A 14,817-nucleotide genomic window follows, 5' to 3' on the forward strand; every position below is an offset into this window, starting at 1 on the left:
CAAGTCAAAAGGCTCAAGTCCAAGTGAAGTCACAAGTTATTAGTCTAAGTCAAGTTGCAAGTCTCTTTACATTTTGTTAAGTCAAAAGTCATCAAATTCAGGACTTATGGCCACACCTCTGGTTATTACTTCATACTTCTGTGACTTCTGTGACTGCTGCAGGTTGTGCTGCCTGAACAGATGAATCAGAATAGAGATGTTCCAGTCTGTGATGGACTCTGATGTCTGAGGATGTTTGTGGCTGCAGTCTGTTGGGAACATGTTGGTGTTGTGCTGATGGAGCAGAGATCTGACAGCCGGGTGGAGCCTGCTGTTGTTTTTATTAGCAGACTTAATGAGCTGAAAGTTTCCAGGGTGTTGAAATGAGCAGCTCAGTGACCTCAGCACCTCTCTGAAGCTGCTGCAGATCAGAGCTGCTTCCTCTGAGTTGGTTCATAAAGATCTGCTGCAGACTGAAGAGCAGCAGACTCGGACACAGCTTACTGCTGAACATTTTGCCAACATGTTTTCTGACTGATCGTTTAGATCAACCCTCTGAACCCCAACAAACACTTTCAGGGAGTTTTTTGCTCTTTTTACATTCTCCTCTCTGTGTCCTTGTATTTCACTGCAACATATAAAATATCTATTAATCTATAAGTCCTGCAGCTCTGTGGAATCAGCACAATTAGAACAACTCAAACATGTATTTGTGCAGAAAAACACAGTTAGAATGACACAAACCAGAAAGAGTTGAATGGAAAACATTTAGCCAAGATCTATTATCCTGATACAGGTCATTTCATATCACAAAGCATATTTTCTGGATATAGAACATAGTTAATAGTATTTATGATTTAATAACATGGCAACGCCAAGCAGCAGTTGCTTTAGCTCCTCTTTCATGTGCAAAGATCAGAACGTAAAGCGTCTAAATGACGTAAAAATTGTGTGTTTTTGGCTGTTTCTTTCTGTTTCTGATGGTTTCTGTCTGTTCCTGACTTCAGGCTGTTTCAGGCTGAAAAAGGCTGTTTCTGTTTGACTGTTTCTCTTTCTGACTGTTCTGTTTGTTTCAGACTATGCGTTTCTGGCTGTTTCTGACTGTTTCTTTTTCTGGCTGTTTCTGACCGTTTCTCTTTCCGACTGTTTGTTTCTGACTGTTTCTCTGTTTCTGTTTTTTTGTCTGTTTCCGACTGTTTCTTTTTGTTTGTTTGTATCTGACTGTTTGTTTCTGTCTGTTTCTTACTGTTTCAGTCTGTTTCTGACTATTTCTTTGTCTGTTTGTCTGTTTCCGACTGTCTGCGTGTTTCTGCCTTTTTTACTGCCTGTTTATATCCGTTTTTGTCAGTTTTCTGACTGTTTCTCTGTTTTTCTGAGTATTTGTCTGTTTCTGACGGTTTCTTTAGGATGAACTCTGTTTCTGTTTCTCTCTGATTCTGTGTTTCTGACTGACTGACTGACTGACTGACTGACTGTTTCTGTCTGTTTGACTGTTTCTTTAGGATGAGCTCTGTTGTGTTTATGTTCTGACTGTCTTTGTTTATGAACTGGTCCGTCTGGTGGCTGTGACTCTGAGGGTGTGGTGATTTAAACTCAACGGCTTTTTACACAATGATGATGATGATGATGTCGTCAGAGCTTCATCATCCACAGAACTCAATGCCACATGACAGGAAAATACCAGGCTCTCTGAGAAGTGTGGGTGTGTATGTGTGTGATTAAAACCAGACGTCACACTGATGCTCTGAGTCCAGCAGGTGGAGCTGTTGAACCACATCTCCCATGATGCCGCTCTGTGTGTGTATATAAGCCTGACTTCATATATTCTTCTACTGAAGTGTCACCAAACTCCATTTAAATTTTAATTTCTTTAAAAAAACATGAGAGTTCTCGGAAACCTTTGAGGAACATTTCTGGGCTAAATAAACAGAGAAAACATCTAAAATATATAAAATTACTACAGAAAAACGATCCTGACTGCAGATCTGATTAAAAAGTATCTCTGTCTGGAACCAGTCGAGTCGTTTTTAAATCCCTGAAAGTCTGAATGGAGTCTGCTTGATGAACAGGGAAACTTTCTGAGGCCCCTTCAGTTGTTTCTGTGTTTTATTGAGCAGGAAATGAAGTCTGAGCCTCCGACTGTCTCACACACGCACACACACACACACACACACCACACACACACACACACACACACAGCTCCTTGTTCACTTCATTACAAGTTTCCAGCTGCTGCTTTAATACATTTAAAGTCAGATAATGAATCTTTTTGGGTTGAGGAGTTTTTTCTCTCAGCTGCATGTTGGTGAGTTTACACAAGTTGTTGTTTATTTTTATACAGTTTCTGCAGACGGTATAATATATACATTTTGCTCAAACTGCCTTGATATTCCATATGTCCTTGATATTATAAGTTACTTCTGATTTGCAGGTAAATTATTGTTGTTTTTTTTAAGTGGCCACGATTATTAGGGCCACGGGGCAATCGCACCGAGCACTATTGTTATACTGTGGATTTTTTTTGTCTTCCTCTTCCGGACACAATTTCGTTCCCCGCTACGAAATTACAAATTCTATATCAAAACGTGAGGTTTGATAGGGAAAACTGTCCAAAATTTTGCATTGAAGTGAAAAAAAGAACAATAATTGGAGATTTTTAAACGTCTACTTCTCCGGCATTCACCTAGAGACTCCATTTAAACTTTAAACAGTAGACACAAGTCTTGTGTATCAGTGTATTAATCCACGTTTCGATAGGTCATATAGTTTTTTATCAATCCCTGTTCAATGAACATGATAATTTTTGGAGAAATTCTGAGATTATAATGGGTGTGTATTGCATGGAATGTTCGTGTCACAGTATGTGACATCATCACCAGAGTGTAGAGGGGAGAGAAAAAAATTGTCAAAAAATAAATTTGAAAACTGCGCTCCAGGCCACCAAATTCCACTCTACAGAAAAAATTTACACGTAGAAATGTAGGAAAATTTGTCTTCTCACTCACAAATCCTCTGGTAAAGCACAGATGCGCCACCAACACGCACCAACAGCTGCTGTTAATTCTGTTGATTGCTCTGCTTTGATTGCCTTTGATTTGACATTTTGAGGTTTAAAGGGCCATAGGTTGCTGTATAAATAAAATACTTGAAAAGGAATGCTTGTTGTAGGTTGTGCTCCTTGTATATAATATAGCATAACATTACTAGTATTAATTATTTGAAATCTCTGAAGAATCTCATCATACCGACACACACCCGGCAGTAGCCCCCGTGGCCCTTTCAGAATTGTCCCCAGAGGAAATTTTCTAGTTTTTCTAATATTATTTGTATAATTGCTCACAGTGAAATCTTTCAATATTTATGACAATTAAGTTATTCCAATTTTTTAAAGAAACAACATAAATAAAACAACATAAATATAAAATGAATAAATAGTGACCAGAAGCTCAAGTCCCCACAACTGCACAGAACGATAACTTCAGATTTAACTTTAAAAAAAAACTCTCCTTCAGTACGTTTACATGACACTTTAAAAAAATGAATTATTGCCTTAATCTCACTATAACTGGACAACTGAAGTGCATGTAAACGTGCTAGTTCCGACTAATGTCTGAGTTATCCAGCTCCCGATTAAGACACCCAGATAATGTGGTTGGAATAGGATTTTTGTCGGCATGTATGACATGACAACACATGCTCTACATGCTCCATCCCCCGACTCCTTGCGCTGGCGTATGACTCTGGAACAAAAACATAAACAAGAGTTGGTCACATTAGCCGCTGCTGGTCACATTTAGCCGGTCGCGTTCACATTAGCCGGTCGCATTACTGGGGATTTCCAGCGTCCTCTTGCCCGGCGTCAATTCCCACCGGGCGGGTAAAGGCAGCGCAGCGAGGCCGCCCATATACACGTGAGACAACGAGAACACGATATAATCCTGAACGTACGGGAGTCCGCGAGATCATGTGATAAACTGTGTGTATTTAAGTAAACAACAACAAACGGCTTACTTTGCTTCTCCGACGTGGAAGATCTGTTGATCTGACCATCTATCCTTATAGAAAGAATGTCCTATATTATTGTATGCTGTTCCACACCAACAATCAGTCTCTCGTCGTCCATGTCGCCAACCCTCTGAGACCCTTTGATTGATTGATTGCTGATCTGGTGACCCCGGTCATAACGTAATGTTGATGTATGTAGATTTAGGCTGAATGAACTGCGTGTTGTGTTTTATTTCTTAAAGGGGGCGGAAGTGTATTACGTTGATTCTGTGTCGGATTGCCTGTCTGTTGCAATCTGCTCTGTTGAGCTTGATGCGGTTTAGCAACGGCTCGTGGCAAAAACAGAAGTACTACAGATTGATCGCGCTGCAGAGCAGGAGAGCCACAGCTGGGACGCGGCTGAGACGTTACGTGGCCCGGTGTGGATTGGTTGAATTGATTAGAGTGGCAAGCGATCAGCAACAGTCACCTCGTCACAGCCGTTCCGCGGCCATTCCACGCCTGGTGGAAATCAGATTAGACACCAAAATCTATTTTTAAGACTTGATCGATTAAACTGTGCATGTAAACGCACTGATTCATTTTCTCTTTTGCTTTTTTATACATGACAATACTTCAACATGTACCATATGTGGAGCAGTTTCTGTCATTCTGTTATTCTGCACAGACATGTTTGAGTTGTTCTGATTGTGCTGATTCCATAGAGCTGCTGGACTTACAGAGATTTTATATGTTGCACTGGAAATGTGACGGAACAGAGTGTGGTTTGTTGGGGTTTGAAGGGTTAAACAGGAGCTGAGACAGAGAGAGACCACCCTGCTGGTTTCCTCCTCCATCAGCTCTTCTCTTTTTCTGTCTCTTTCCCTTTTTTTTCAGACGACTGATGTCACGTTACAGCCGTGTGTGTATGTGTGTCTCCAGCTGCTCTCACTGTAATTTCCTCCTAAAATAGCTCAGATGGAGCTCTAATGGGTGTGTGCAATGCATTTTGGGGAAGCCACTAAACCCAAACAACTCCTCTCTCTCTCTCTCTCTCTCTCTCTCTCTCTCTCTCTCTCTCTCTCTCTCTTCTCTCTCTCTCTCTCTCTCTCTCTCTCTCTCTCTCTCTCTCTCTCTCTCTCTCTCTCTCTCTCTCTCTCTCTCTCTCTCTCTCTCTCTCTCTCTCTCTCTCTCTCTCTCTCTCTCTCTCTCTCTTATGTTATCAGATAATAAAGTTGCACCAGTGGAGTTCTGGCCCGGACAGATGATAGGATAGAATAAAATAAAACCAAATATAAAAATAAGATGAGACTCTGGGATAATAAAGTTAACCATGTCGTAATAACTTAAGAGGAAACATCTGTGTGTCCCATTTAAAGTTCTGTCATCCAACTTTGAACTGCAACGTCTTCTTGGGATTATTTTGAGTTTTTGTGTGAAAACAGTCGTTGTTGTTTGTAGCATTGCATGATGCTTTGTGTTGAGTCTGTCGACCAATCAGAGGCTGTGTCTGTTTCTGACCAGCTGGTTTAAAAACATTAGCTGGTTTCTCCTCGGAGATGCTGGAGAGGACAGGAGTGGCTGTTTACACAGAGCGGAGAGGAGAGGACAGGACAGGCTGTTTACACAGAGCAGAGAGGAGAGGACAGGACAGACTGTTTCCTCTCTGCTTTGTGTAAACAGCCTCTCCTGTCCTGTCCTCTCTGCTCTGTGTAGAGGACAGGCTGCAAACATGACAATAATTCAATATGTGGAGAAAACTTTTTTGTCTCTTTTTGGTCATTTTACATATTTTTTTTGGTCATTTTGTGTCAACTCTTTCTGATTTCTGTCATTCTAACTGTTATTCTGCACAAAGACATGTTTGAGTTGTTGTGGTTGTGCTGATTCCACAGAGCTGCAGGAGATTTTTATAGATTTTTTTTATAAATGTGACAGGAAACTGCTGGTTGGGGTTAAACGTGACCTTTTACGTAAGCTTTAATATTAAAACGTGACCTTTACGTAAGCTTTAATATTAAAGCTTATAGTTTGTTCCTCGGTAACTTATCTCTGACCCAAATTCCTCCCTGTGGACGCCCATGTTTACCTTCTCTGGAACTCTTTATGGTTTTATTCTTTATCAGTTCCAGTTTGATGGAGTTGGGAGGTCACAAACAGATCCGTTTATATTTAATGAAGGTTGGACTGAACCTCAGTGAACTCTCAGAGCTTAAAACTGGCAGCTGCATACTGATTTTGTTGTGAAGAATATTGGTAGATATTTAATTATTGGTTCAAGTATCAATATCGGTCTCAAAGGTCCAGGTTCAGTCCGGTTATGGGCTGATCCTGGACTCTCAGATGACCTGTTTAGCTCTGGATCCCCCTGTGAAAGGGGGTCAGGACTCTGATTGGAGGCCTGGTACCATGTGACCGTTTGACTCAGTTCCCCGCTGTGACCCCGTCCTGCTCATTAGGACCCTGAAAGTGTTCGCTGGACCGGAAACGTCCCCCTTTTGTTGCTGCAGCAGTTTCCAGAAACAGTTGCAGCTCTGTTGTACAGTACAGATGTACAGTGAGCCTCCAGAGATCAGATTCACTGGCTGTGATTCAGACTGTCAGGTCCCTCTGAGGCCGTGGCCCCTGGAGCCCCCCACGGCCCCCCAGGAGCCCCGGGTCTGTCACGTATACAGGACGCTAAGCAACCAGGTCGCCTCTCACCGGAAACCAAGTCCTTTATCTAACAAAGCTACAGATATGGAAACTTTGTGAGCAATGTAGGACATTTTCATCAAGTCTTTTGACGTAAACAACAAAATACAAAGTTTGCAGCTCCTCCAGAACGATATCTAAACCTTTCTCTCATGAGTGTACGAACGCCAAGCTGGACAAGCTGTAACAACTAGTAAAGAGGGAACCATGGATAGAGGAGTAGAAAGCACAGAAGTGTCAGTTTGAGGTAGATGGGTCAAACAAATCCAGGACTTTCACCAGGAGAACGTTAAAAAAAAAAACCCTGTAAAATGACAAAAAAGACACAAAATTACCAGAAAAGACTCTAAAAGACCATTAAAGCAGTTACCTGTTTCCCAGCAAAGCAGTGTTGGTGTCCATGTTTTACCAAAGTGCAGCATATTATTCAAACACCTCTTAACTTCCTGCATCAGATTTTTACTGAACTATGTCACTTCCAGTAGTCACGTCGTCGCCCTCCTAACTACTTCACTTCCAGCATTTACATAATTTATTTCCTCTTTAAACTGTCTTTTAGAGCCGTACTGGATCTGTTTGGAACTAACCCTGCTGACGGAGCACAAATTCAACCAAACCAACCAAGCTTTTTGTTACAGAAGTGAACCTTACCATGTCCTGAGATTCTCATTAAAGTATGGGAGCTGTGGTAGAGACCCTCATAGGAGTCTATAGGAGCTGGTCTTTTGGAGCTATGCTCTAATTCCATATCACATTTAAAAATATATCAATATATTTTTTATATGGATATATCTTTTATATCGATATATCACCCAGCCCTACCTCGTATCAGAAACAAAGACTCACAAGATCGTACCAACGGTTCAGAGGACTTGGTGTGTTTATGTTGTGGAAAAGGAACTTTTTAGTTTGTCTGGGCACCAGAACTACTTGGTTAGGGTTAGGAAAACAGAACAGGATTAGTGTTATATTAAAAAAAAAAAAACATGTACATAAGTTCCCCCGGGACAGGAGCAGCAGTCAGCTGGTTGTTTTGTTCATCCCTCCCTCCTCCCTCCCTCCGGTCTTCTTCTGGACGACACCAACAGACAGCATTTCTGGACAAATTCCATGTTATTATTATTCCCAGGAAATCAAACATTGAGGCGCACTGTCTGCCTGCAGATACTGAACTTTTCCATAAATGCATCATGAAGTATCATCATGTGTTACATCATCAGAGTTTTATCCTGCAGAAACAACAGATGGTCCAAGCTCAGGGAGGGGCGAGAGAGGTGCACATAGAGTGGAGGGCTCCCTCTCTCTCTCTGTCTCTCTCTCAGTCTCTCTGATAGAGGTGGAGAGGCGACCTGCCTCAGCTTTAATCTGTCCCAGAGGATAACGGCACAGAGAAACGAGTCTGCAGGTCGCTAACTGGCGGACGGGCGTGGACACCTGCTGCTCGTCCCGTCAGAACTCAAACTGGACGGATGGAGGGACGGACGAGACGAAGCTGAGAGCTCAGAGACGAACAAACATGGAGAAGTTGTGGACTCATGAGGAGGATTTCTGCTGAGAAACATCACAAATTTTCAGCGTCTCATTTTCTTATTCAAAGATTCTTTGATCAGATTTTTTCCTGATTTAATCACTTTACACAGAATTTTGTTTTGAAACTATTTCAGGAGCTTTAAAAAGTTTCTGTATCGCTGCACAAACGACAAAACATTCAGACAAACTTGAAGCTAAAAGTACTATTTATATATAATTATATTAATAGAATTATTAATATATGTTTTTAACCCTCTGAAGTCTGCACTCAGTTTGTAATTTAAAGACTAAATTAATTTGATCTGAAACACAACATAATTAAGAATTATTAGAAGCTTAAAAATTGCTTTTTGCAATTTTTTTTCCTTAATTAAAATAAACAAAAATCTAAACTTGTTTCTAAAATCCAAAAAGTTGTTTTTCTTGCACTTAGAATATTATTTACAGTTTTCTTAAGTGTTTTTATTCAGATTAAAATCTAAATCTAGCTAAATATATTTTTTAAATTATTTCCCTATATTTTTAATTGTATTTTTTATAAAATAAAAATGTTAAGCAAAAGATTTCTCCACTGAAATAGTTTTTAGTCAAATTAAATTACTTAATTTTTTTCCGTACTTTATTACAGATTTTTTTTTTTATTTAAAAAAAATCCATAAGACAAAAAAATTTTTTAATAGTTTTTCATGACATCATTGCTCAGATAATATACTTTTAAAAAATGCCTGTTTGACTGCCTTTACAGGAACAAAAATATATTTAAGTGAAATTTTTAAATTAGATTTTTTTTGTGGAAAAAAAAGTCTAAATATAGATATAAGATTTATTTTATTGTCTCTGTGTGACACCAAACGGATTGCGTCCTCAGTGAAATGTGCACTTTGACTGAAAAGTCAGAATTTGAGGTATTCTAAATTAACTTTTACCAACAGAACAACAATTTTCCTAGTTTAATGACTTGAGAGGGTTAAAGTGACCCAGAGAGTCGAGTTACTGAAACTCAGAAGCTGCTCCGGTTACAAGGTCCACCAGCTATCAGCTCTGTGAGGGGGCGGGACTCAGTACAGAGGTGAGCCAGGTGAGACATAAACAGAGAGAGAGAGAGAGAGAGAGGATTACTCAGACTGAACACAGCAGCAGGATTAAAAACAGCTGATCAGTTCTTCAGCTGCAGACGGACCGGACGGACACGGAGTCCTCCACCTCATATCTACACCAGGGACCATGTAAACAACTCGTACCTGAACGACTTCATCCGTCTCTCCTGGACTGACTCATCTCTCTTGGACCGGACCGGCTGGATGGAGCTGACCCCCCCTGCAGTCTGAGCGGTCTCCTAGAGGACCTGTGGACCAAGGTCATGTACGTCCTGTGCACGCTAGCGGTCCTGACCCTCCACAACCTCCTGAAGAGCTGGAGCAGCCGAGGCCGCGGCCTAGAGGACGGAGAGCGATCGGAGGCTGCAGGGCAGAGAAGACGTCCTCAGGATGGACGAGTCCCTCAGGTTGAGGAGACTTCCAGGTCCACGGGAGGAGGAGGACGAGGAGGAGAGGACTCGGTGAAGGCAGTGGAGCGAAGAGGACTGAGGAGCGTCAGGGCTGAGGGGAGGCGGCGGCGAGGAGGAAGAGGAGGCGTGAGAAATGTCCCTGACAGCAAGAAGCAAGTTCAGGTGAGCAGAAGGAGATCAGGTTCAGGTTCAGCTGAGGAGAGACACCAGAGAACTTTACTGGAGTATTAATTTATAGAAAGATAGAAACATTAATGCTTCGAAATGGGACTGCTTCGTGGTGTTTCGGCTCCATAACTACCAGCCGTAGTTAAGAAGAGCAGGTTAGTGTTAGATCATCAGTCTGCTGGTTGGAGGCCAGGTGTGTTTGATTCATCCACCTCCTGCAGTAAACGGATCTTCAGGCTTTATTTCCAATTTATATTTTCACTTCAATTTTCATTTATCCTTTATTTATTTCTTGAGGAATCATTTATGATGTCGAGAAAACACAATGAAGAACAAACGGCACAGACAAAACACTTGAAAATATAACAGTTGCAGTGAAAGGCAGAGTCATTGGTTATCATAGTTTTAAACTGGCCCATAGTTATAATTGTGTTGAGTTTTAGTGAATGTTGTAAGATGTTCCAGGTAGATACAGCAGAATTCAGTATTAGTCCGGGGAACATTGAGCATCAAGCGATCACTAGAGCGTGTTGGATAAGTGCTGAGGTATGGTGGCATGTCGCCTATCAAGACTTTATAAATGAAGAGGAACCAGTGCATGTATCGTCTCACAGATAAAGGTCCCATCCCACCTTGTTGTATATTCTGTCGCAGCTTCTGTTTATTCTGAGTTGCTTTGTATTTTCGCACATTTTCTAAAATCTTGCATACAAAACGGAGCAGAACCACCATGAATCACTGCGGCAGAGAGGTGGACAGTTAAAGTGACCACAGGATATTAAACAGGATGAAACTTTATTTTTTAGGATATATAAAACTCTCCATGTGTTTAAAGAGCTCGCAGATCAAAGCAGCGTCACTGTTTCTACCTGCAGAGCTTCATTATCACTACTTGTCCACCAACACGTGTTTGTTGTCAGAAAGTTTTGTCTAAGTGGATCTGTGACTGAACATCATGTGCAGTATGTGAGGAGAGTCTGTGGGCAGAGACGGGTACTGTGTTTGAAATAAATGCATTCATTCTGTATGTAACCGAGCAGAAATGGGGCTCAATGAGCTCCTCGAAGAGCAAAATATGGTAGAATTTCAGTTTTTTGGTTTTTGCATTCTGAGAAGAAGATCATCAGGCTCAGCCAATCAGAGACAGAGTAGGCGGGGCTTAGCAGCACATTAGCAACACAAACTGACAGCTGAGTGTCAGGTGATCCACTCTGACAGGTAACATGTCAGCTCGACAGATTTTATTTTGCATAATATAATAAAAAATAATCTTATATTTTCACCATCCAGTACTTTTGCTTTTTATACTTTAAGAACATTTTTCTACTTCTATTCTGATTTACTGCAGACTTTTTATTTATTTATTTGTTTTTTTAACTTTTTATTTTAGCATTTTAATCATTTTACAAACATAAACATTTTTAACTATTTCCTGACATAGGACTTGTAATAAGGTACATCATAATAAACATCAACACACAAAACATGAGGGGAGAAATAGATAAATAAATGAGAGAAGAAAAAAAGGGTATATGGAGTGAAAAATAAGTAGATACAAAAGGATAATAAGGAAAAATGTACTCCAGACTTTTTAAATGTAGAATATTTTAACTGACTAAAATATCTGAATTCTTCATCCACAACATGAGAGAACAGAAAAACAAACAACAAACAAAGCATTCACAGTTGAACAATGAACGTTGTCAGATCATCAGATCTGACTGTAAATGTGACACTAAACTTTAAACATTAAACTTCATAAAAAGTGGAATTATTTTATGCTCTGTAGAATCCTGCGCTCTGATTGGCTGTCGGCTCTCTGTTCAGGTCAGACTCAGTTTAACCGTCAACACAAAGATGCTGCAGATTAACATTTTTATGAAGCAGATTCATAAAATCAGCAGGAAACATTTCTACTTTTATGTTTTTATCACGGAAATGTTTCAAACTCATGCACTGCAAATTATTTGTTTCTTACCAAGATAAAAAAAAACTGAGATTTAAAAGTGTTAGATAATTTGTCTTGTTTTAAGATTTAATTTCTTATTTTAAGTGTTTAACATGCTTATTTCTGGATTTAACAATCCTAATTCAAGAAATCTTGTCAAGTGAAATTATCTGTCCATGCAGCAAGATAATTTCCCTCAGATTTAGTGTTTGTATCTTGTTTTTAGACATCCCTTTTTTGCAGAAAATAATATACTTCTAGTTTAATGCATTACTACAGAGCCAGCTCTAGGCATACGTGACATAGGCGGTCGCTTAGAGCGCCATCTGCTGGAAGGGTGCCGCCAGTCACCGTCGAGGGAGAAAAAAAACAAAACAATAATTTTGATGCCCATATAAATATGACATTACATCATCTTTTTTAAAATGCTGTTTTGTGTGAAGACACAAAAGTTAAGCACATTTTCCGCGGGGTTTGCACTTTCATGTCTCTAACTTTGTTAGCGGTTTCCAGCTGTGCTTGTTTGCAAATTTACTTGTAAGTTAATAAAAAAATAGACCGACAGTTGTAATATATAGCCTGGTTGGCACCATTGGCAAACAAAAATGGGAGTTTCACCCTCCGTGGGAAGCGGATCTGTTCAACACGAATGGATCTTGCCTAGGGCACCAAATGAGCTAGAGCCGGCCCTGCATGACTGCATATAAACACGAACTGTTCCAGTGTGACAGAGAGATGGAATGAGTTCTGTTTCTTTAACAGTTGTGGAGACGGTTTCCAGTCCAGACTGGAAACTGAAGACTTGTTTGTCGTTTGTCGTCTCCTTTATATCTAGTTTCCCTTTGTATTCTGTAGGATCTATTACCTGCGTGAACCTGCTGATCGAGCTGTTTGTTGTTCATGTTTTGTAGGAAAATGTTGAATCCTGCTGAAAGACACTGAGATTTTTCAGGAGCCAAAACTTGATGAGTTTCTTTCTGTTCTTGGTTCAGTTTCCTCTGGTCTGTTGAATCATTTGCACATTTAGTTAGTAAAGCTTAATTTGTTCCCTTCATTTTTGAAACACTGGAGCAGCTTCTGTTTCTGACTAACAGCAATAAATATTAAACTTTTAGTTTTGTTTTGCACGTTGTGCTGCTTGCTGTTAAACTGATGAAACCAAACGGCAGCAGCTTGTTGCCGTTTTCTCTAAACTTTCCTGTCAAGTCGAGACTCTGCAGAACTTCTGACTGATCTGAAGCTTCGTCTCGCTGCTCGTGTCTTCAGAGACTAAAACAACATACAGTCATGGAAAAAATTATTAGACCACCCTTGTTTTTTTCCATAGTGCAAAAACTGAGGTTCAGGGCATAGAGTTGGAATAAAATAGGCATCTTTCTTGTCATTCAGTGTAGCATCCACATGATTTTAAAGCTTTTAGGTAAAATAGTCAGTCTACACATGCATTTTTTTAAGCATTGTTACATGGATTATTCATTATGTGTCTGTTTTGAAAACATCATGCACTTGATGTTTTAAAGAAATGTTCATGACTATAATGATTCTAGACTCCATAAATATGCTGGTGATGTGAGGCATAAAAATATCTGAGCCACATATCTAGGGCTGCTGTCCTTGTCTACAGTCATGGAAAAAAATTATGATTTTGGTTATTATCAAGAAAACCATGGAAAATGTCTAGATATCAGCTCTTAAATTAAACTCTTATTTTGTCATTATATTTGTCCAAACAAATGTACCTTTAGTTGTACCAGGCATTAAATGAACAAGAAACTCAAGAAAACAAGGGTGGTCTAATCATTTTTTCCATGACTGAAAGGTGTGCTTGTGGTATTAACATCGTACAAAGATAAATTATTATTATTAAAAATGTTCATTTTTTATTATTTTAAGAAAATCCACAACTTTCTCCACCTGCTGCTGGCAGGGACAAATATACAGATCAAACTACAAATGCATAAACTCAACATATGAAATTTACAGCAAAATAAATTATCTTTAATTCTTAATAGTATTCAGACATTGGAACTGGAGTTAAATTAATTTTAAATGAATTAAACAGTAAATTAACTGGACTCAGCAGAGTTTAGAGTGGTTTGTTCTCTGCAGGTGATTTATTCTGCAGAGTCACATGTTGAGATCCTGTCAGACGCTGCTGAGGGTCGAGTCAGAGCAGGTCAGCTGTTATATAATGACACATTCATCATCTGGTGATGTAAATGTGATGGCTGATCTCTCGTCCTGCACCAGAACACTGCTGCACAATATCACAATAAATAATATCAATATGAAGCTCTTATTTTATTCAGTTTGAGCTGCATGAAAAGTCTTTAACCTGTCACCAGGCAAGACTATAGGTAGCAGCGCGTCAGGATACCGTGTCGGACGTTATTGCTGAAATGACGTGTAAAGTTGGGCTAGTTTTTGATGTTTCATGGTGATTTTCACATGATCTCTGAATGAAATCAGGCTGATAACCTGCAATTTTTAAGGCAAAAACCACAGTGTTTTTCTCATGCATTATTTTGTCCTCTTTTATGTGCGTATTTGTGCATCCTGGGGTCCCTAAACAGTCTGTCAGCTGCATAAATCAGGAGAGATAACAAGTTACAAATCTGTGTGTGAACCCTGCCTGCTTTTCTCTGTTTCATCTGATACTTTATTAAATCTTTGGGCTGTTTTTAGACGTGACATGCTTTATCAAAAGCTGGGTGTGTTTGATTCATCCACCTCCTCCCTGAACAGACCTACGTTGCTTTATTTACAATTTATGCTGTTTTTTATTTCACTGACGTTATTTTCTACACAGCTGTATTTGCTGTACAGGTTCCACAGATGCTCCTCGCTGTTTTGCTCTTCAGGTTGTTTGTTTGCTCGCTGTAAACTCCAGCTGAACATTCCCAGTGTGGTCATTCCCGAAGACTTTGTGTGAAATGATTGTTATTGGATGAGGCGAGTTCCTGTGGTGCAGCGGTGACCACTGTTGGCAAATGAAATGTAGTTTGTG

General features: G+C 39.9%; 1 protein-coding gene across 3 annotated transcripts in view; it reads left to right on the forward strand.

The window, feature by feature from the left end:
* The window catches only part of kifc3 (kinesin family member C3), a 69,076-nt gene that overhangs the window by 7,462 nt on the left and 46,797 nt on the right, over positions 1–14,817 (forward strand). For 2 of the 3 annotated variants that reach the window (XM_059348658.1, XM_059348665.1), the window contains exon 1: positions 9,533–9,856. The exons of the other annotated variant lie outside the window; for it this stretch is intronic. In XM_059348658.1, the coding sequence (XP_059204641.1) occupies positions 9,548–9,856 (309 nt within the window). In that variant the 5' untranslated portion in view covers positions 9,533–9,547. Of the gene's footprint in view, positions 1–9,532; positions 9,857–14,817 lie in introns of those variants that run through there. 3 annotated transcript variants of the gene reach the window in all.

The sequence above is a fragment of the Centropristis striata genome, chromosome 2 (assembly GCF_030273125.1).
Source record: "Centropristis striata isolate RG_2023a ecotype Rhode Island chromosome 2, C.striata_1.0, whole genome shotgun sequence".
Lineage (NCBI taxonomy): Eukaryota > Metazoa > Chordata > Actinopteri > Perciformes > Serranidae > Centropristis > Centropristis striata.